The sequence below is a fragment of the Protopterus annectens genome, chromosome 2.part1 (assembly GCF_019279795.1).
Source record: "Protopterus annectens isolate FY-2018-M chromosome 2.part1, PAN1.0, whole genome shotgun sequence".
Taxonomy (NCBI): domain Eukaryota; kingdom Metazoa; phylum Chordata; order Ceratodontiformes; family Protopteridae; genus Protopterus; species Protopterus annectens.
Window position 1 is genome coordinate 1985654304 of NC_056729.1, and position 21744 is coordinate 1985676047.

A 21744-nucleotide genomic window follows, 5' to 3' on the forward strand; every position below is an offset into this window, starting at 1 on the left:
GTCTTATTAATCCCACTGTTTTCATTGCATACGAAGGACAGATCTTCATTACTGTTAGTCTTATTAATCCCACTGTTTTCATTGCATATGAAGGACAGATCTTCATTACTATTAGTCTTATTAATCCCACTGTTTTCATTGCATATGAAGGACAGATCTTCATTACTATTAGTCTTATTAATCCCACTGTTTTCATTGCATATGAAGGACAGATCTTCATTACTATTAGTCTTATTAATCCCACTGTTTTCATTGCATATGAAGGACAGATCTTCATTACTATTAGTCTTATTAATCCCACTGTTTTCATTGCATATGAAGGATAGATCTTCATTACTATTAGTCTTATTAATCCCACTGTTTTCATTGCGTATTAAATTCTCATCCAGCTGGCATTGTAAATCCACAGCTTGAGCCACGTAGTCAACATCTGTCTTTCTCTTCTTTTTTCTTACAGTAATGCTCTTCAGTCCTTCCACGTTCAATTTTGAATTGTTCCTTTTCACCTGCCCCTTGCCTCTTTTTTTCTCCCTTTTTCATTGGAAAGGTGATGCCTTTTTCTGTAGACAGAGGATTTTCAGATAGACAGATAACTTCATTCCCTGTCACCAGTGTGTTACATAACAAAGCAGAATCCTTTTTACTATGCATTCTCTTTCCTTTACAGTTATTAGTCAGTTATTTATTCTCCTGTCTTAACTTTTAGTTGTTGAGATTCATCTTCCTCTAACCTTGGCATAATTGTCTTCCATAAGTATTGTTTTTTATATTCCTCTACTTTATACAAATTTCCTAAAATTTCTGAAGTATCTCTAGTACCACCAGGATCTCAGGTTATTTTTCTTGCCATAGGCTCCCTATGTTTGGTGATGGCCCTTTGTACCTTCTGTTGTCTAAGTTGTTGTGCTAAAGGTTTTTGCATTCTGGAGTTATCAGAAAATAGTTGCTTAACAGCAGTCTTTCTAAACTTATGCATATTATTCAAATACTCCCTTTTTTCTCTTTGTACTTTGCAGTTGCTCCTCTTCTTCTTCTATGAAATTCCCTTACTCTGCAGTACTTTAAACTGAGTCAGCCCTTCTAAACAATTCCTATTATTTCTTAACCATATTTCTTTGTTTTATTTCTACCATATTTTTCAATTCCATTTTCATTTTATCACAGTCACTAGCTATTCCTTCTGAAGAAATTTCTGTAGGCCTGATCCTTGGGGGGGGGGGGGGGGGTACTAACAGATTAGGTTTTGTCGGTTTGCCGGTTTGCTATTCAGCTGATAACATGTGGATTTATGTTTAATTTGTTGTAATGGTTAAGGTCTTAGCCTCCCATGCACAAGGCACACTTTTTGATCCTGAACTCTAGCCAATGCCTGGATGGAGGTTGCATGTTCTCTGTGGGCTCCTTCCACCTTCTGAAAACATGCTGAGTATTTCCACCTTAAACTTCCCCAAGACTGGAGCTGTGGGCAGCAACACAGACTCTAGATGGTGCCCTACAGAGGTAAGAGTTGTATAGACCAACTGCTTTGGGCATCAGCTGTGGTGCACAGTATCCTCAAGATAGGAGAACATGGATCACAGACTGCATGCCATGCAGGGTTAGCCACTCCACAATGTAACAGTTGGCTCTAGGTGGTTTGGTGATGATGACTAATGATGCCAAAAGTGGGCATGGGTATTTATTTGGTGGTGATGACTGGGTTAAGAACCCAGTCTACTCTGACCAGCACCAGGAACCCATGCTTATGGTGAGAGGGGTGTGTGCGCCTGCTATAATGCCTATCATAAAGCCCAGCAACCCTGGTCACTAAGCTGTTGACAGGCTGGTTTGCAGTTACCCAGCTTCGGTTACATGGCATAGTCCTTTTGAACAATAGATGGAGATAAAGTTAGTCAGTCTGCCAAACATGAACTAAGGATTGCTACACTCATTGTAGGTTCACTGACGGGATGCAGCTTGGAAGTGGATGACATGATGATGATAAGGAGGCTGGACATCCTGTCTGTCCCGTATCCAAGATGGAAGGGTAGTGCAGCAAAAACACTTTGCTTGGGATCCAGAGTCTGCTTCTCAGGCAGAGGGCAGACTAGAAATTGTACAAGAATTGTTGTGAAGGATAGGTTTTAGAAGACATTGAGGGATATTTACAGAATTAGTGATAGCCTCATGGCAAACAGACTCCAGTGTGAGGATAGATTAATAATCTCAGCCTATGCACCACAGCAGGGTTATGATAATTGTCTAAAAAGTGCATTTAGACAGCAGCTGCAGAATCTACTTTATAAAACAAGATATCATGTATTGGTGCTCATAATGGGTGACCTAAGTGCACATATTGGGACAGACAGAACAGTATATGGGGACTGCCTGGGTCCACATGTGTGGGGCAACAGGAATAAAGAAGGAGATGCCATTCTAGTCTTCTGTCTGGCAAATGGCTTGATGGTGGCCAACATATGGTTCATAGGAAGTTACTAGCCCTGAGGCCCTTATAATCCTAGCCAAGAGTTTAGCTCATGTTTAGACAAATCAGCACCCGATGCCCCTGTCCAGCAGGGACAAAGGTGGAATCCCAGGTATGTATTTTCTGTTTCCCATCCAGTTATCCAGGTTGCGCTTAAAAAGAGGTAAAGAGGTACTCTGACGTGGAAAGGGAGACTATTCCACAGATGGGGGAGTCTCTAGGACACAAATCTGTCCCGCCGGCAAGTCCTAGTAATGTCACAGACCAGGTTGAGGCCACACGTGCAGTTTACTCGAGTGGAGCTTGACTTACGGATATGCAGCAGTCCCTTCAAGCCGAGGTCCGAGATCACCTTGTATGCCAGACAGAGGTCACCTCTGAGGAGTCTGTATAGCAAGAGAGACAGTCACAAGATAGCATGCAAGAATGGTTAACATGCAACTCTAATAGAGTTCCTCCTACTAAGGACAAACCTGTGTGGTAGAATCAGTGATTGCAAAATTATCCTCCAGTGAAACAGCCCGCAGCATAAACTGCTGGTTGCCACAGTCCATTGCAGACAGGAGTCAGAGAAGGATTTAAGATCAACAGAGACTAGTCTGAAGACCTGAAGTTTGACTGGAGAAAGCGCAAGAGTTCAAGAAATTACTCAGGGCTCTGGCATCACAGAAATAAGAATAAATAGGTGAAGTTGAAAAATGGTTGACCCTCAAAACAGCATGGGTAAAGGCTATAGAACAGATATGTGACCAAGCCAGGTGTGGAAGGAAGGTACATAAGGATAACAGGTGGTGGAATGCAGAAATCCAGGAAGCCATCAAAAGAATGGAATGCATGAAAAAGTGGGAGAAAGAAAGTACAGACTAGGCTAAGAAGGGATACTGGTTGGCTATCAAAGAGGCTAAGAGAAGAGTTGTGATAGCCAAGAGCAAAAGGCGTAAAAGGTCCTTTACCAATTTCTGGAAAGTGACGGAGTAGATGGCACAAAGAAACTCTTATCAGTTGGCAAGGAAAAGACAGAAGGTTAAAGAAGATAGTCGGACTCCCTTCATAAGGGATGCCAGCAACAACCTGCTCACCAGCCCAGAGGACATCAAAGGCAGATGGAAGAAATACTTCCAGCAGCTTCTGAATGAAGAAAACGCAACAGAAGCTATACTGCCCCAAGCACAGCCAGCAGTGAAAGATGACGTGAAACCCACCCTAAATGAAGTAAGAGCAGCACTAAGGAAAATTAAGTCAGGGAAAGCAGCAGGCTCAAATGAGGTCACAGCTGATATACTCAAAATGTTGGATGAGATAGGGGACAAATGGCTCCTGAGGGTACTCATAGCAGTATGGAAAGAGAAATATATCCCAGATGACTGAAGAGTAAGCATACTAGTGCCAGTGCACAAGAACAAAGGGTACCTCCACAACTCTGGGCAGTAAAGCAGTATGAAACTCCTGTTACGCTGCATGAAAGTTCTGGAGAGGGTGATTCATAAATGAATACACAGAGCAGTAGAAAGTAAGATGGGAGATGCAGTTTGGCTTCATATCAGGAACAAATGTCAAATCAAAAAGTTTGGATTAAAATCAGTACAACTGTCATGATGCTTGCAGTGAGACAGATAGTCGAAAAGAAGCTAGAGATGAGGAAGGAGTCCCAAATAGGCATACCTAGACTTGGAGAAACCATATGAAAAGCTGATTTGGTAGTCTTGCATTTGTTCGAAGTCCCAGAAACTTTGGTAGAATTAGTGCAGGCTGTGTACGAGGACTTGGTGACTAAAGTGTGAGTAGTGTTCGGACTGTTATAGGAATTCCCATTGAGAGTGGGTGTGCATCATGGTTCAGCGCTCAGCTCACAGCTGTTTGCACTGGTGATGAGCCTGCAAACAGGTCAGATAGGACAGATCAACAAAGTTGCTATATGCAGATGATGTGGCATTACAGGCAGACTATGAGCAAGAACTTCAGCAAAGGCTAGGGAAATGGAATACAAAACTGAAAGCACGTGGGATGAGACTGAGTACAGATAAGACAGTTGCAATGTCAAAAGGGTGGAAATTAGACAAAGCTGAGAAGTGAGATAGAAGACAAAATAGTGGAACAGGTTAACAACTTCAGGTATCTGGGAGGGTTGGTGTAGGAGAAGTCTGAATGAGGTGGTCAAAGCTAGAATCACAGGAGCAGTAGGTAGCCAACTGGCATAGAATGTCAAGGGTAATGTATTATTGAAGAATGCCAAAAAAGCTGAAGTATAAGGTGTACAAAACAGTGGTGGGACCTATACTACTGTTTGGTACAGTAACCTGGGTAGTAACGATAGATTGGTAGAGGAAGCTGGGGGTGATGGAGATGAATTGTCTGAGATGGGTAGTAGGATGCAAACAATGGGACATGCAAAGAAATGAGGACATCAGAACTGAAGCCAAAGTAGCTCCAATTGCAGAGGAAGGGAGAGAGAACAGATTACGATGGTTTGGGCACATGTGCACAAAAGCAAAGACAAACGGTGAAGAAAGGTTGGGATAGACAGGAAGAAGGCAAAGCGGAAAGAGATGGATAGATTATGTGAGAAAATACCTGTGCCAGTCAGGAATGATTATCGAAGAAGGTATGAGCGTGGCACTAAAGCAAGAGAGATGGTGACAATTGACACAACACCTCTACCCCATGCAGAAAATGGGGAAAAGGGGGAGTGATGATGACAGTGCCAAAATGTGGGATAGTATAAAAGACCTTGTACAGGTCCAAGTAGGCAGTGTGAACAGATTTGCCCAAATCTAATGCATCAGTGACATGTTCAAAGAAGTCACCTAGGTTCCTGAGGTAGTATCTGCCTTTAACAAATCAGGTTGTGTATTATCATTTCTGTAGTCTATTTCCACTTAGCTTTATTTTCCATAGTTGTTATAACAGAATTCTTGTTAATCCATACACGTAAATACTTCATATTATCACGTCCCCATAACTATGGGTATTTTTAAACTAATTTATGTGTATTTAATTAATTTACTACTTTAGCCTTTGATTTATTTTCATTTATTTTATATCCCCAAAAGACTTGAAATAATTTCAAATTATTTCCCAGAACGAGGATGCCCATTTTCTGGTTTTATCAAGTACAAAATATCATCCATCATATATAGCTACATTTTCTTGATTACCATGCCAGTTATATCTTTGAATTTATGAGCCTGTTCTTTCCTTTGGTAGTCGCTAAATATAATGCAAATAACAAAGGGGAAAGAGGGCATCCCTGCCTGCTTCCTCTGTTCAAACTTAGATTGTCAGAGGAACTCTACCACCACATTTTGTGCCTCTGACTCTTCATATACCCTCCCTATTATTCTGTCAGGGAATGCAGGTGCTACCATTGTCATACACATAAAATCCCAGCTGACTATCGAATGTTTTCTTGGTATCAAAATCCATTAAGAATAGCAATGTTAACTACTCTCCTCTCTGGATCATCATTATTCTGTTAATGTTTGCAAATGTTTGCTTCCCCTCCACAAAAAACACATTGATCCAGATCTATATATTAACTAATATAGGCATAAACTTTTATAATCATGGTTTAAAATTGAAATGGGTCTATAATGACACCAGATCTGAAGGGTTTTTACCCTCTTTTGATAGTACAGCCACCACAGCTTTCTTACAAGTTGCAGCTCCCCCCTCCTTTTTTTTTATTGTTAAACAAAACTTCCAGATCCTTGTCACTTTCTGTTCTCTTAACTTCCAGATTTTCACAGGAATACAGTCTTTTCCTAGCGTTTTTATCTCGGGTCTTCCTGTCTTGGCTATTAATTGTTGGGCTTCATCTTCTTCTAAACTTAGCATAATTAAGGCTTACATAAATGTTTAATCTTCTTCTAAACTTAGCATAATTAAGGCTTACATAAATGTTTCTGTTTTTGCATGTTCACTGGTTATCCGTTTCCTGGCTTTATACATACCTTTGTAAACATTCTAAGGTCCTGAAGAAGTATTACAGGCATTTTTGATTATTTTTGTAGCCACAGACTCCCTAAGTTTTGTTTTTTTGAATTCTGTCATTGTCAAAAACTAGTTGCTTAACGCATGCATAATGTCCAGATACTCCATTATGTTCCTTTTAGCACTCTTTAGTGGCTCCTCTTGTTTATGTGCGATTTCCATTCCTGTCTAAATAATTCCTTTCTTCCTTCACATTCTCTCTCTTTTTTTTTCTCTTCCATGTTTTAGACTATATTTTTATTTTGCCTCCCTCAGTAGCTATCTCCTTCTAAAGTAATTTTATCTTCTCTAATATCTGTGAAACAACTTGCACTACATGTTCCTTAAATTCCTCTCTTTTTAACAGATGTGTATGAAAGTGCCAGTGTGTGATATTTATATCTTAGTTTTTGTTGGTAAATGATCTGGTATAGTTATTGTATGGATGGATCTCACAGCTTTCAGGTAAATTCACATGAGCCTCTGAAGTATAATTGTATTCATTCTAGTCCAGTTATCATATCTTGAGGAAAATAGTTCATGCTACTACATTCACAACTTCATGCCAAATATTCTCTTATATTTCTTAAGAAATTTACAGTGTTTTGTTATATTTTCCCTTTTAGGCCTCCCGATGTGACCTCACTACATCAAATCAGGTTCTAGACCCCATCGATAAATAATGGTCCCTGCCAAAAGTGAATTATTTATCATAAAGTTCTCACAAGCTTCATGATGTTCTTATTGTTTGTATTTCACGTGGACAAAAAAGGAATAGCTCAAATAATCAACAGCTAATGTTTGTTGAATATGAGTGGGTGGCTGATGCCACTCAGTAGAGGTGAGAAACATGGGATGAAAGGAACATGGAAGGAATTGTTATGATTGGCTGATTGTGGAGGATGGATTCTTGTCTGAAATGCATTATGGGGCTTGGTACCCATTTAGAATGTCTCTATCTTCATGTGGGCTGAGTGGTGATTCTGGAAAGTCAGTCAAGATGAACAGGTAGGGACAAAGGAACCAGAATGTAATAGGAAAGTTTCTAGGGTTGCCTATGTAACTAGCGTGACTGTATTTTCTCAGCAGTACAGCCTTATTCTTATGGCCAAACTACAGGCTGTGGGTAAAAGCTTTAAAGAAACACTACTCTTACAGACAGTACTTAAAAGTAGTGGCCTGTAGTTTTGTGCTCTTTGCTGTGTGTTACAAGAATATCAACTAAGAACTAACATTTTTAAACTACTTGCAATTTAGAACTTAGTGTACTGTATCTTAGAAGTATGCAGTTGATTCTAAAATAAATAAAAAAGCAGGCATTCATGGTGCTGTTGGATTGAAAGTAAAATCCTGCGCTAAGGACGCCTGTTTGCCTATGTCATTTATTTGTAATCTAGTTTTAACTCCCAGAAGCCCCAGTTATATTCAGAACAGCAGTGGGCTAGAGCCTTTGCAATAGGTTCACAGTGGCCTGCATGATTGTAGTGAGTCAAGATAGTGGGCCAGATTCAATAAGGCCTACACTAAGTGTACACAATATGTATTCAATAAAATTCTTATCCCATTTTCTGTGCTTTCTAGTCACTCAGAAAGATTGCACTAAGTGTACATGTAGTCTACACATTGTGGTAGCCTTTATGAATCCCTGTCAGTATTTAAATCTGCAAGAATATCAGTAGGAAAACTAAAATTAGGAGGAAGAAGGTGTGCATATTATGTCTGTGTTGTCTGCTCACTCGAACAGTGTACACTTAGTGTAGGCTTTATTGAATCTAGCCCAGTGAATGTTTCACATGTACAGTGCATGTTTAATACCTTTTTAAACACTGGGAACAAATGCAAATGGTTGATGCCAGAATAAAGTCACTTAACTGAGTTGAAGGTGACATTTTAGATATTAAGTGGAGACGTACGTGATTTACAATTACAGAACATTTTTTAAGGACTACACCAACAAAGTATTGGTTATAGAATGTTAGATCTTTTTTTCCAAAATGTTTTTATTCATTTTATAACACAATAACTTAATAGTATAATAACAAAAAAAAACTATATACAATGTCCATAACAACTAAAAAATACAATACACATAGGAGAACACTTAATATTTTGCTAACAAATTAGACAATTTTGTCCAAGCAATTAAATAATGAGTTGTTGTGTTAGTCCTTGCTTTTATGGTAGCAATCTCATTCTTACAAATGTATTTCACAAGATAAATAAACTCAACTTTAAAGACAGGAGTAAATTGGGATTTCCAATTTTTAGCAACAATTTTTCTTGCTATAAAGAGGATAGACCGTAGTAAAAATGTTTGATTTTTAGGAATGACTTCAGGAACATTGAAAAGGATAAGGGAGTCAGAAGTTATGCAGTTGTCATTCCATACAGCTTTACAAAGATATTTGAAGTATAACCAAAATGGGGAAATTATTTTGCAATTAACAACCATATGTATCCAGTCAGCATCAGGGTGTTCACATCTCCAGCTTTTCATTTCATCTTTCTTGTACATTATTGCTAGTCTATGTGGGGTGAAAAAACATCTATGTAAAAATTTCCATGTATATACACGCTAGAACAGGGAAGTTGTGGATTCCTTCACCGACTGTAAACAAAGTTTTTTTTTATCTTTTTCTGAGAATACTTGTCTATTAGCTTTACTTGAATAATTCCAAAAAAGAAGCATCTGTTTTGCTAAAATAATTTGAGAATTTTGTAAACAGCAGATATGTATGCAGTGTTCTTGGGTGAGCTATTAATTGTTGAGATAAAATCCAAGATTTTTAAGTTAGTCTTATTGTATGCCTCTAATGAGGGTACGAGCTTAGTACGTATAAAATCCTTATAAGATTGGATGTCCAGCCAGTTGCAATTTTGAAAACTATATCTGCTGATCAGATAGTCTGCAGAACTTGTTTTATTAGCTGAGAGAAATTGATTCCAATATAATAGGTAATTTTCTGTGTATCAAAAGATATCAAACGTTCATTTGTATAAGCAATAGGAAACATAATTATTAATAAATTCTTAATTAATTGATTAGAAAACAAACTTTTTAAAAACACCAATATTTGGTTGTAAGAGGTGTGAGAACAAGTTTTGACCTTTCACTTTGAATGTTGTTGTTGTTGTTTGTCTTTCGGCTTTTCCCAGTTAGGGGTCACCACAGTGGAACTCTGGTCCGCTAATGATTGGCAGTTGGTTTTTATGGTGTCGAGTTGCCAGCCCGACGCCCAACCTTCAACGAAGGCACGCCCATTCAACGCATGTCTTTCGAGCGCCCACTCAACTACGGGGAGGACATGCAGACTCCACACAGAAGGCACTCCCAAGCCGAGAATCAAACGGCAGAACCTCTTGCTGTGAGGCAACAATGCTACCACTGCACCACCGTGGATATTTTTAAAATCCATATAAAGATGTTTGTATGTATTTGAGTATGTGGTTCAAGCAATGTCTTATTACTATTTAGAAGTAAGGTTTCATGTATTGATTTCCAATATGATGTATTAGAAGTATTATTCCAAAGCAACACTATGTTATAAATGCAGAGTTTAAATAAAAATCAATATTTGGAAACCCTATCCCTCCTTTATCCCAGCTTGTGGTGTGCCATAGAAAAGAAATTCTTGGGATACCAATGGAAGCTGAGTAGTAAGTTATTCATTTTCTGTTTAATAATTTTAACAGGTGGGGAAATTATTAGAGCTTGGCCAATGAATAAGATTTTAGGTAACAGTATCATTTTGATTAAAGTTAGTCTGTCTTCAGATGTGAAGAATAGTCTGTTCCAACTGTCAGTTAGACTAGTAATTGAGTTTATAAGTTGTTGATAATTCGATGAGTGATTTTTTGTAGTTAGATTCAATAATGATACCTAGATGTTTAATATGCGTGCCCTCCCAGTTTGTCTCTTTTTGATCCAAGTTTCATTGTAACATTTGTATTTACTAGAAGTGCCAGAGTTTTGTTGTGATTAAATTTTAGACCAGAGATGTTTGCAAATAAGTCTAGATTATGTAATAGGTGATCTACCTAATTTTCAATATCATTAGAAGTCATCAGTAGGTCATTGGCAAACAGTTGTATCTTGGGGGATAATTTGCCTGACACTTTATATCTTTTAACGCTGTCATTATTTCTAAAATAATTGCAAGAGGCTCAGTAGCCAAGGCAAAGAGTAATGGGGAGAGGGGGCACCCCTATTTAGTACCTCTTAATATTTCGAATGGGCTAGATAGATAAGCTCCCATCTTTACATAGACTATGGATTTTTCATCTAGTTTTTTAAATTAATCCTATAGAGTTTCAGGAGAAATTGTATTTTTGCATTGCTTTAAACAGATATGACCAACTTAGGGGAGTCTAAAGCTTTATCTGTATTAAGGCTTAAAATAGAAAGCTCATTTTTTTCTTGTTTGCTAAGTCTATTAAGGACAGTAATCTATTTACGTTGTCTTGTACCTTTCTGTTTTTGATAAACCCAGTTTGGTCGTCATGAATTAATATTGAAAGAATATTATTTAATCTGTCTGCTAAGATAGACATGAAGATCTTGTAATCAGTGTTAAGCAAATAAATTGGTCAGTATGATGTGCAAAGGTTGGGCTCTTTATTTGGTTTTAGGATGGGAGAGATGATAGAATATTTCCATGAGGGATGGATGTTTGCTGTAGTTTTAACTTCTTGGAATGCATTGAGTAAGATTTTCAAGATGCTCTCGGATAAATGTTTGCAAAATTCCAGAATTAGACCATCCAGCTCTGGTGCCTTTTTTGTCTTAATATTTTTTATTTGTTCCTTTAATTCTTTAAAGGGAAAGGGTTTGTCTGTGTTATTTATGTTGTGTTTGGATAGCTTCTTTTGAATGTTATTAGCAAGAAAGTTGTCTATGCTTTTGTTATCACTTGTAGATGAGATATTATTATTAATATTCTTGTAATTTTTTTTAAAACGTAAGATATTTTTAGATCTGTAACTTTGATAGTCTGATTATTTCTAGTGTAGATTATTTCTTTTACATGACTTTTTCATTTAAATATTTAGATCTAATCACAATCCTGTGCATACTTTTGGGATTGAGTAGGATTGTAATCTGATTTTTTCCAGATTTAGTGATGTTTTATGCTGCATAATATCCAGATATTCTTTGTTCAGTTTGCATATGTCAGCTAATGCAGATTTGTCATTTGATGCAAGTTTTAGTTTTAGTTAGTTCATCGATTTCTTTTTGTATGTCTACTAGTTTTTTACCCCACTCTTTCCTTTTATTTTGTATGTCAACATTTGACTTTACCATGTAAAACTACCTTTAAAGTGCCCCATAGGATAATATCCGAAACCACTCCATTATTATTGGCATGTAGATAAAGCTTTATTTCATCTAGAAACCATTCTTTAAATCCTTGTACTGTTCTAGATAAGCAGGTAGTCTTTGCCAGACATTTAAGGGGTCAGTATTAAGTGTTACACTGAATGTGATAGCATTGTGGTCAGACATAGGGCATGATGTCAGCATTTCATTATCAGTTTTGACCAGTAAAGAACTGGTTACAAAGACTTTGTATATGTTAGTATGTGTGTCAAATCTGTAAGAGTAGTGAGAATACTTCATGAAGGGTAATATTTATATACCGTCAATGTCAATTAGGTTTCTGTCTTTTATGTAGTTCAAGTGCTTGGCAACAGGGGACATACATCTTGAAGGTCTTAGAACTTGTGGTATCAGTGGAGGACAAGATACAATTAAAATCACCTGCTAATTGTAGCTCACCTTTAGACTTTAATGTTATGGTGTCTACATTTTTTCTCACAGTTTTAGTCCCAATACCCAGTATCCAGTGGGTGTTTGTAAAAGTGTACATCTTTTTATTTAGCTGTAGTATGACTAAAGCAAGCATACCATTATTGCTTGAGTATGAGTCAACTATTTCTGGAATTTTCTTTGATTTTCTGTTTAAAATGAAGACACCTCTTCTTTTGTGATTATAGTTGAAACTTACCAAAATCTTATAATTCTTAAAGGTTAATTTGTTTAGATCTTCAGTTACTAAGTGGGATTCCTGAATGAATGCAAAATCGGCTTTATGTAGCATTAAATATTTGATGACACTACTCCTTGTCATGGGGTTGTTCAACCCATTGACATTAATAGATATAATGTTAAATATCATCATTTGATGGAGACTATTATAAGTAAAATTGAAAAGTGCTTTCCTTGGCTCATTATGACAAATACATTTTTAAAACTGTTATGGACAATTAAAAACTCTAAATTTGAAAATAAAACTGTATATTTTAATAACTTTCTGCATGGATAACTATATCCAGGCTTACTACATCTCTCATAGAAGCCAGAAACTAACCCTCTCATGACATCTAGTGGGACTTCCTAGCTACTGCAGGTTAATAGCAAGCAGAAGGGAAACTGCTTGTACATTAAAAACATACAAAAAAAAATCAGTTTAATAAACTATGTATACATGAACTAAGAACATGAAGCTGTGTACAGTTTCTTAAAATTGTATCAGTGGCACAGTGGTGTAGTAGTAGCATTGTCTCCTCACAGCAAGATGTTCTCTGGTTCGATTCTTGGCTGGAGTGCCTTCTATGCGGAGCCTGCATGGTCCTCCCTGCGTTCGTGTGGGTTGTCTTCGGGTGCTCCGGTTTCCTCCCATGTTACAAAGACATGCGTCTGGAGCATTTCTGCCCGGGCCTCCACTGAAAATTGGCTTTGTTTCAAGTCAGACTTTTCCTGGTTAACAAATGCTAAATAAAATAAAAAAATAAAATTATTTTTATATAAATGGACTACAATAAATTGATTAATCCTAATAATTGTTTGTTGCTATGAGTAAATACAAGACTGTAGTATCATTCAAGCAGACAGGAAAAAAGATGCATTTAACATATATGTAATTCTTATTTAAATATAAATGTAATTCAAATTAAATAAATCACTGTTTACAGTATAACATATGCTTATAAGACTTTTTAGATAAAAAATAATTGGTAAATGAATGAAAACACAGCTCAAATGATCATTCTTGAATCTGATTGGCTGTTAGAGTTCAGTGAAGACAAACAGGTTCAGAGGTCATGCCTACTTCCTGGAAGACAGCGCAGATTGCTTTTCATAAGTCTGTGAGCTACCTAAAGCCTTTAGAAATTTGAGCTTGTCACAGAAGTTGTCAAAATTTCATCAAGAAAGTAAGTAGGCCGGAAGTTTCTAGTGAAGTAAATATTTTAAGCATAACTAGTACAATGATGAATATTTAAAATAAAGGTTGCAAATTACCAACCATACACAGCTGTAAGGTATATTAGCTAAATGAAGCACATTTCAGAAGTTCAATTAAGCAGTAAATGTGTGTGTGTGTGTATATATAAAATAATGAAATGTCACCACTTTCTTTTTAATTTCTTAAATATAACACAGTAAGCATTTCTGTTTCCTGCAGTGATTATATAATCTGACACTAGGACTAAAACAGAAAGGGAAGGCACATACATGAGAAATAAGTATAGAATATAAAACAAATATATATATAAATATATGAAATGAGTAAATGATTTTATACTATTTCACTAGTGCTATGCCATGTATGTAAAGAGATAAAAGTCTAAAGTAGTAGTTTGCAGTTGGATAACATTTTGATTTACTTTACTTTTGAGTAATCTATATTATTTATAAAGTTAGAATTGTTGTGGGACAGATAATACGAGAGAAAAAAGTTAAATTACCTTCTGTGTATGATTCCACGTTATTTAGAAGGGAGAAAAAAACTTGAATGAAATGTGAATTTATGTCTAATCATTTGTCTCTGGGTTTCTTTTTTTCTATAATAGTCCACTAATTTTTTGGAAGATTGTCTTTTTAAGTTCATTGAAGAATCCATGAGTTCACGTTGACTTAAAAGGTACTTTTTTTGGACAAATTTGGATGCTTCTTTGAGAGAGTCAAAATCTTTCTTTTCCTTCTGGTAGGGGTAGTCTTTTTCTTGCTGGGAATATGAGTTGTGCTTTGATTCCTTCCTTTTTTTAATGACTTTTATTACAGGAACACATGCTCTTCTTTTAGACATTACAAGGGGTGAAAAGTCGTCATCAAACCTGATAGCTTGGTCACCAATTTTTAATGGATCAAGGAACCAGCCAGTTCTTAAAACAAGGTCTTTGTCTTGAGTGGAGATAAGACTTACAATAATAGATCTTGGATGGCTGTTTTTACTGCATACAGAAGTTGTAGTTAAAGACGTGTGCCCTTTCTATCCCAAGGGATAGTGCTTCAGGTAGATTTAGGATTTTAGGAATCCAAGAAGTCAGGAAATTAATCATATTGTCCCCCTCCTTCTGCTTCGGGATGCCATAGATTTTTATGTTGTTTCTCCTGGTTCTATTCTCAGTGTCGTCTATCTTCCAAAGCAGCAATCTGGGTAGTTTACTAAACAGTAATGTTATTTGTTTGGTAGTATCTTCTTTTAATTCTTTTATATTGTCCACTTTTAAGTTTAATTTGTCTATTTTACCCATCTTTGAAGGTCATGCTGGTCTGGTAACCAGATCTTTTCAGAGAGAACCTTCACCTTGATAATGTGCTGTTCATAAAATATAACCGTTACTTATTTTGTTTATCATATGCAGAAAAATAACTGACATCTTAAATAAAAGAGCAGTGTTGCTTATGCATGCAGTCTTAAACATTTTTTTTTTTAATTTCAGCTGGCCATTTGACATTTGAATGTCGAAATTTTCTTCGCGTTGATCCTATGAGAGACATTGTTTTGGATGTAAGCAGCACAAGTAGCGGAGACAGTGAGGAGGAGGATGAACTTGGAAAGCTGAATCCTGTAGTGCAAAGTTAGTTCATTCTTCCTTCTAAATATATCCAGCTATAATAATTTCACAGTGTTTTTGTAGATTGTAGGTGTATTCCTGATTTTTTTTGTTTGATCACTGCTGCAGTAGCCTTATAGGTTGAATCCTGCTAAGGATTCAACAGCTGGACAGCTTTCAAAGCTTTCAGGGTACTTTCCAAACATCCAAACAGTCAAGTCGTCTTGAGTTGAAGCCTTTCAGAGCTTTCCTGACACCAAGGAGAGTTATGCTCTGTGGGTTTTTAAGTATCGACAGTTTGCAAACGATGTTCCATTGCTGGGCAGGTAAGTTTGCTTTGAGGAAAAAAACTTTCATTTTACTTTTTTGTGACAGAAACTTTGCTTTTTTATGTGAAACTTGAATATTTTAGATGGGAAAAATTGTTTTTATTGACTGTCTTGTGACTTTTGTTCACTTTTAAAATGGAGCATTAACCTTTTTTTTTTACTTTTTGTTAAAACTTTTAACTATTTTTTTTGTTCTCGACGTTCATTCTTTACTGATGGGTTCGGAGCCGATCCCTCTGCTCTGATACGGCCAATTGCAAAGTTCGAGGTCTTCAAATAGCTCGAGGCCAAGTCCCTATCCCTATCCCATGATGCACTTGGAATTACCTCGGCTCTAGTTTGCCGCTGCAGTAGATCGGAGGTTCTGCATTAGCTCAGGCCAGTAAAATTGTTTTTCTACTTATTTCTTACTTATATTTACATAGTTAGATAGTTTAAATAGCTTAGGTAGTTTATTAAAGCTCTTACAGCTTTATACTGTGTGTTACTGTACTTTAGTCCCTTCCCTTAGTCTGTTTAAAACTTTTTTCTAGTTGGCCTCTCGTTTTAGGCCTAGTTTAAACTCTTTGCTAGTCAGTAGAGTGTGCTTAGTCAGTGACCTTTGGCACTATTTTGCAACTTTTTAGTGTGTAGTTTTTCTGTGTAGTGTATTTAGCCTTCAGTTTGTTTAGGAAAGGCTTAAATTTATAATTACTGTTAGAGTTTTATTATTAACAGTAATTTTGTCTGATTAGATATTTAGACAGGATATTATATCTTAGCAATTATCTCCTTTTTCTGTATAGCCTGCTATTGTGTGTTTCAAAAGTTGCGGTGACAATAAAGGCTTTTCCCTGTCACGTTTATATTTGCATTTATATTTACATTGCATTTCGGTGTGTGTGTGTGTGTGTGTGTGTGTGTGTGTGTGTGTGTGTGTGTGTGTGTGTGCGTGATTTAGCCTGATATTGTTTAAGGCTTTTTTGGTAGCTGATTACTGTAGAATTGTTTTGTGTGACAGTAATTCTTCTCCAAGTTTTCCAATAGCAGACCAAGACAAGCATCCCAAGTCTGGGTTTAAGACATGCCCAAAGTGTGGCCAAAAGATGTCTGTAACAGACAGCCACTTGAATTGTGTATGCTGTCTAGGAGCCCTGCATTTGCAAGACAGCTGTGCTATTTGTCATTCCTTCTCCTTAAGGGTCCTTCAGGAAAGGAAGAGAAAACTTATCGACAGAGGGCTGTTGAAACCTTTGTTTCAAGAAGCTTTGAATGACCAAGATGGATCCTGCAAGTTCTCAAAGTCTTCCAAGACTTCGGACTCTACGAAATCAAAAAAATCTTCGACTTCGGCTCCACTCCCATCGAAACCGACAGTCTTTTCCTTTCAGAGCCGGTGTCCGAAGCTCCAAAGAGTACATTATTTCAGTCTGTATCACCTTCGGTGCGCTGCTCTCGGTCCTCTATCAGCCTGTCAGATCTGGATGTGGATCGTGTGGTGCAGAAGCTGTTATTGGCACTAGCCTTGGCAAAAATGTTATCGGCTTCGACCCAAATGGCTTCGGAGCTGAAGATCCTTGCACCAGTTCAAACTATTCCTCCTCTGAGCCATGCTGGTCCTTCAGACCTGATGATAGTGGAACCCTCGGAGCCGAAGCCTGTTCTAGTGTCTTTGGCTCTGTGCACTCTGATGTCTTCGGTGCCGATCAAGGACTCTAGGGGTCGACTCACTCTAGTCGAGTCCAAGGAGGATAGTCTGACCGACTTATCAGTTCCAACTCTCCCTCTCGGAGCTTCAGCTCAGATGAGCTCGGCTCCTACCTCTGGTTCAGAGCCCACTGTCCCGGTGCCGGGGGTATCGATTGTATCTTCGGATCCGTCGGTTCCCTCACATCGGAGCAGAGGTGCTTTTGATGCCATGAGGAGAGTCATGTCTCCTAAGACATCCTCGACCTCAGGTCTGCCTTCCTCCTCCCCTAAAGCACCTGTGTCTGCTTCTGCCTCATACATCCTTACCAAGCGTAGAGACCCAGAGCCTCAGCAAGCCCCATTGGGAGGCCCCTGCTCTTCCGAGACCTCACTAGAAGTTTCCACTGATGAGATTCCCAGGAAGAGAGTGTGTAAGAGGAAACAGCTAGACTCCCTTCAGGAGTCTCTAACATCAGATACTGACTTGGATGAGTCAGAAGGGTCCCCACGGTCCCCCTCTGAGGATATCTCATTTGCTGAGATACTTGAAATCCTTAGGCAGAGGGGTGACTGGCAGTCCAAAAGCCCTACTGAGGATGAGTCAGTTCTCCTGAAGGCTTTCGGGTCTCAACCTCTTGGGTGTCTCCGCCCTTCAATGAGCTGATGCAGCTGGTCTCACGAAGGGCATGGGAATCTCCGGATACTATGTAGCCTGTCCCTAGGTGGCCTAATAAATTAATTTCTGCCCCCTTGACAAACCATTTTTAACAAAAGGTGTTCCAGTTGATCATGGTGGTGGCGGCAGCCACCAAAAAGGAAATGTCTGAGACTTCCTCATCTATCTATCCTCCTAACAGAGACTCCAGGATTATGGATAGATATGGAAAGCGCATGTTTAGTTCAGCGACCTTTGCTCTTTCTTCGCTCAACTATTTAACCCATTTTACCAGGTTACGAAGAGATCTCCTTAAGGAGCTAGGAGATACTCTTCAGGGTACAGTAGCTGCAGGAGCTTCCGACAAAGTTGCCGCTCAGCTTGCTACCCTCAATTCTGTAGTCAACGCATCCATGCGCCTCATCTCTTATGCAGCTGATGGAATGAGTAGGGCATCGGGTACAGGAGATGCTCTTAGGAGACACTCCTGGATGTGGTTGATTTCCTTCGCGGAGCCCTTCAAGTCATCCTTCGTGAGCACTCCCTTTGATGGCTCGTCCCTCTTCGGGCCTAAAGTGAAGTAAACCGTAACCAGGTGTGAACAGGATGGAAAGACTCCGTCTGCCGTCGGGGTCCATTTTTCCACCCCTACCCGAACCTACCCTAACGGTCAAAGGGGAGGAAAAATGTGGTTCCGAAAAGCCAAAGGAGCCTTTCAGGACACACGTGGTGAACCCCCCCCCCTCAAGAGGCAGAGGAGGGGGCAATAATGGAAAACGCCGCCTTCACGGCAGAGGGGGCCCGCAACACCAGGGTGACAGAGATCACTTCTCTGGGAAGCCCTACCAGCGCTCCTGAGAGGAGGCCTGACTGTCCTGCTCTGGAGGCAGTCGGGGGTTGCTTATTTTCGTATCCAGACGCCTGGCTCAAAATAACAAAAGACAGCTGAGTACAGAGTATCATTTCCAAAGGATACTTCATCCCATTTGCCACACTCCTTCCACCCATAAGAAAAATCCCGGATGTTCCACCCAGTTACAGGAATAGCCAACAGTAGAGGTCCAAACATTGCTAAGAAAGAGTCATCCAACCAGTCCCAGCAGACCAGACAGGATCCGGAACTTACTCAAGATTCTTTTTGATTCCAAAGAAAATGGGGGACTGGAGACCCCTATTAGACCTCAGCAGACTGAACCAATATGTAAAGAAAGAGAAGTTACAGATGGTCATGCTTCAGTCTGTACTTCCCTTCTTAGGGAAAGATGATTGGATGTGCTCGATAGATCTCAAGGATGCGTACTACCACATAAAAATGGCCAGGCTATCCAGGGATCATCTGTGCTTCTGGGTGGGAGCCAATCATTACCAGTTTCGAGCCCTGCCCTTTGTTCTCACTACAGCCCCCAGAGTGTTCACCAAATGCATGGCAGTGGTCACAGCTCACCTGAGCCATCTAGGATTCCAAGTGTTTCCATACCTAGACAATTGGCTCCTTACCGCCACCACCAGGTATCAACTCATTCAGGCCAGGGAGTCCACTCTGTCACTCTGCAATCATCTGGGCATTGCAATCAACTCAGAAAAATCTGCCTTGTCACCATCGCAGCATATAATTTTTATCGGGGCAGAGTTGGACACCGCCACCACCACACTAAGGCTTCCAGTAGAAAGAGACTTTTTTCTTCATCAGCATTTCATCGTTCTGATATCAAAAGACAGAGCACCAGCATCCGAAGTTCTGAAGTTATTAGGCATGATGGCAGCAGCAATTCTAGCCATACCACAAGCTCGTATGCACATGCAGATTCTACAATGGCTGTTGTTCACTCAATGGTCTTACCAAGAGCTTCCCATGTCTCACACTATAATGATCACAAATTCCTGCAAAAAGGACCTTCAGTGGTGGTTGACCTCACTTCATCACAATAGGACGTCCATTTGTGCTACCCCCTCCAGCGGCCACAGTGACCACGGACACCTCCCTGATGGGGGGGTATTTTCAGGGAAAGACAGCCCAAGGCACATGGATCAGTCAAGAGACGCATCTGCATATCAGTGTCCTGAAGATGAGAGCAGTACTTCTGGCGTTGCAGTACTTTCAGGACTCTATTCCTCTGGGTACGATTGCGATTCAGACAGACAGCATGTCAGTGGTCTGGTATTTGAACAAACAAGGAGGAACCAGGTAGTACCCACTTTGTCGTGAGGCTGTCAGAGTATGGCAGTGGGCTGTTTCCACCCAGGGCTTTCTGTTGGCAGCGCACATCCCAGGGAACTCCAACATGATGGCAGACAAGTTCAGCAGGGCTATCTTGTTGCCCCATGAGTGCTCCCTCAAGAAAGAAATAGCGGACAGGATGTTCCGCTGGTGGGGCCAGCCTTGCTGCGACCTTTTTGCCAGTCACATGAACATGAAATGCAGACGTTACTTTTCCCTGATTCCCCCTCCGGGAGAAGCCCCAAGGGATGCACTCGTACACGATTGGCCTCCGGGTCTCCTCTGTGCATTTCTACCAATCCCTTTGATACCCAAGGTTCTACAGAAAGCAAAAACCCTGGGAAGGACCATCTTTCTAATAGCCCCTCATTGGCCTTGTCAGATTTGGTTCCCCTTCCTTCGACTTCATCTTTTGGAGGACCCTTGGATTCTGGACCCTGTTCCAGACCTACTGACACACTCGTCAGGGGATCTTCATCCCTCTCTGCAGTCCCTGAAGTTGACAGCTTGGCTGCTCCAATTCCCATCATAGCCAGGTTCCATAACCTCTCCAATGAGACAAAAACAGATCATTTTATCTTCTCATAAATCTACTACTAGGAAGCTATATCTTAGCAAATGGAAAAAATTTTCTATATGGGCTTCTAAAAATAATATTGATCCTTACCAAGCCCCTATGGCCTCCATTTTACAGTTCTTGACTGATTTTAACAAAGGAGCTGCAGCAGCAACAGTTCGTGTTCAGTTGGCTGCTATTTCTAATTTTCATTTTGGATTTGAAGGGTTGAATATCATGTCTCACAAGTTATCCAAAGCTTTTCTCAAAGGGACTTTTCATATTAGACCACCTGTGAAATCTCCCTTTTCTCCATGGAATTGTAAATAGTATGCTTTCCTGGATAATTCTGCACCATTTGAACCAGCTTTCTCTTGTGACCTCAAATTTTTGTCATGGAAGACCCATCTTTCTGGTAGCTATTACTTCTGCCCGCAGAGTGTCAGAGATTCAGGCTTTATCCATCAAGCCTCCATATTTGATATTCCATGCTGACAGTCTCTCACTTAGAACAAACCCCTCATTTTTGCCCAAAGTTTGCACTGAAATCAATCACAACCAGATTATTGATAGTCTTCTTCCCCAACCAGTTGAACAATTTAGAGTATATGCTGCACAAACTTGATGTTCACAGACAGCTCAGATTTTATTTGGATAGAACAAAAGATTTCAGAAAATCAGACCAGCTTTTTGTTTCATTCTCGGACTCCAGGAAGGGTAGACCAGTGGCTAAAACAACTCTGTCTAAATGGTTATCTGATTGTATCACCTTTGCCTGTTCAGCTGCCAATATGCCTTTGCAACATAAGATTAAAGCTCACTCAACCAGAGCAGTTTCTACATCATCTGCTTTTCCTGCCAGACTTCCCATTAATAACGTTTGTGCAGCAGCCGCTTGGTCCAAACCTCATACCTTTATCACTCATTACAAAGTTGACAAGGCCTCCAGGAACAGGGCCTCCTTTGGATCCACGGTCCTGAAAAATATACTCCCGTGAGCCACCCAAGGTTGATGGTGCTTGGGACGATACCCATCAGTAAAGAATG

General features: G+C 39.3%; 1 protein-coding gene across 1 annotated transcript in view; it reads left to right on the top strand.

The window, feature by feature from the left end:
• SREK1IP1 (SREK1 interacting protein 1) overlaps window positions 1-21744 on the top strand; it is a 535004-nt gene that overhangs the window by 280354 nt on the left and 232906 nt on the right. Inside the window, exon 3 of the mRNA XM_044063652.1 lies at window positions 15158-15295. Coding sequence (XP_043919587.1) covers window positions 15158-15295 — 138 coding nt within the window. The remainder of the gene's footprint in view (window positions 1-15157; window positions 15296-21744) is intronic.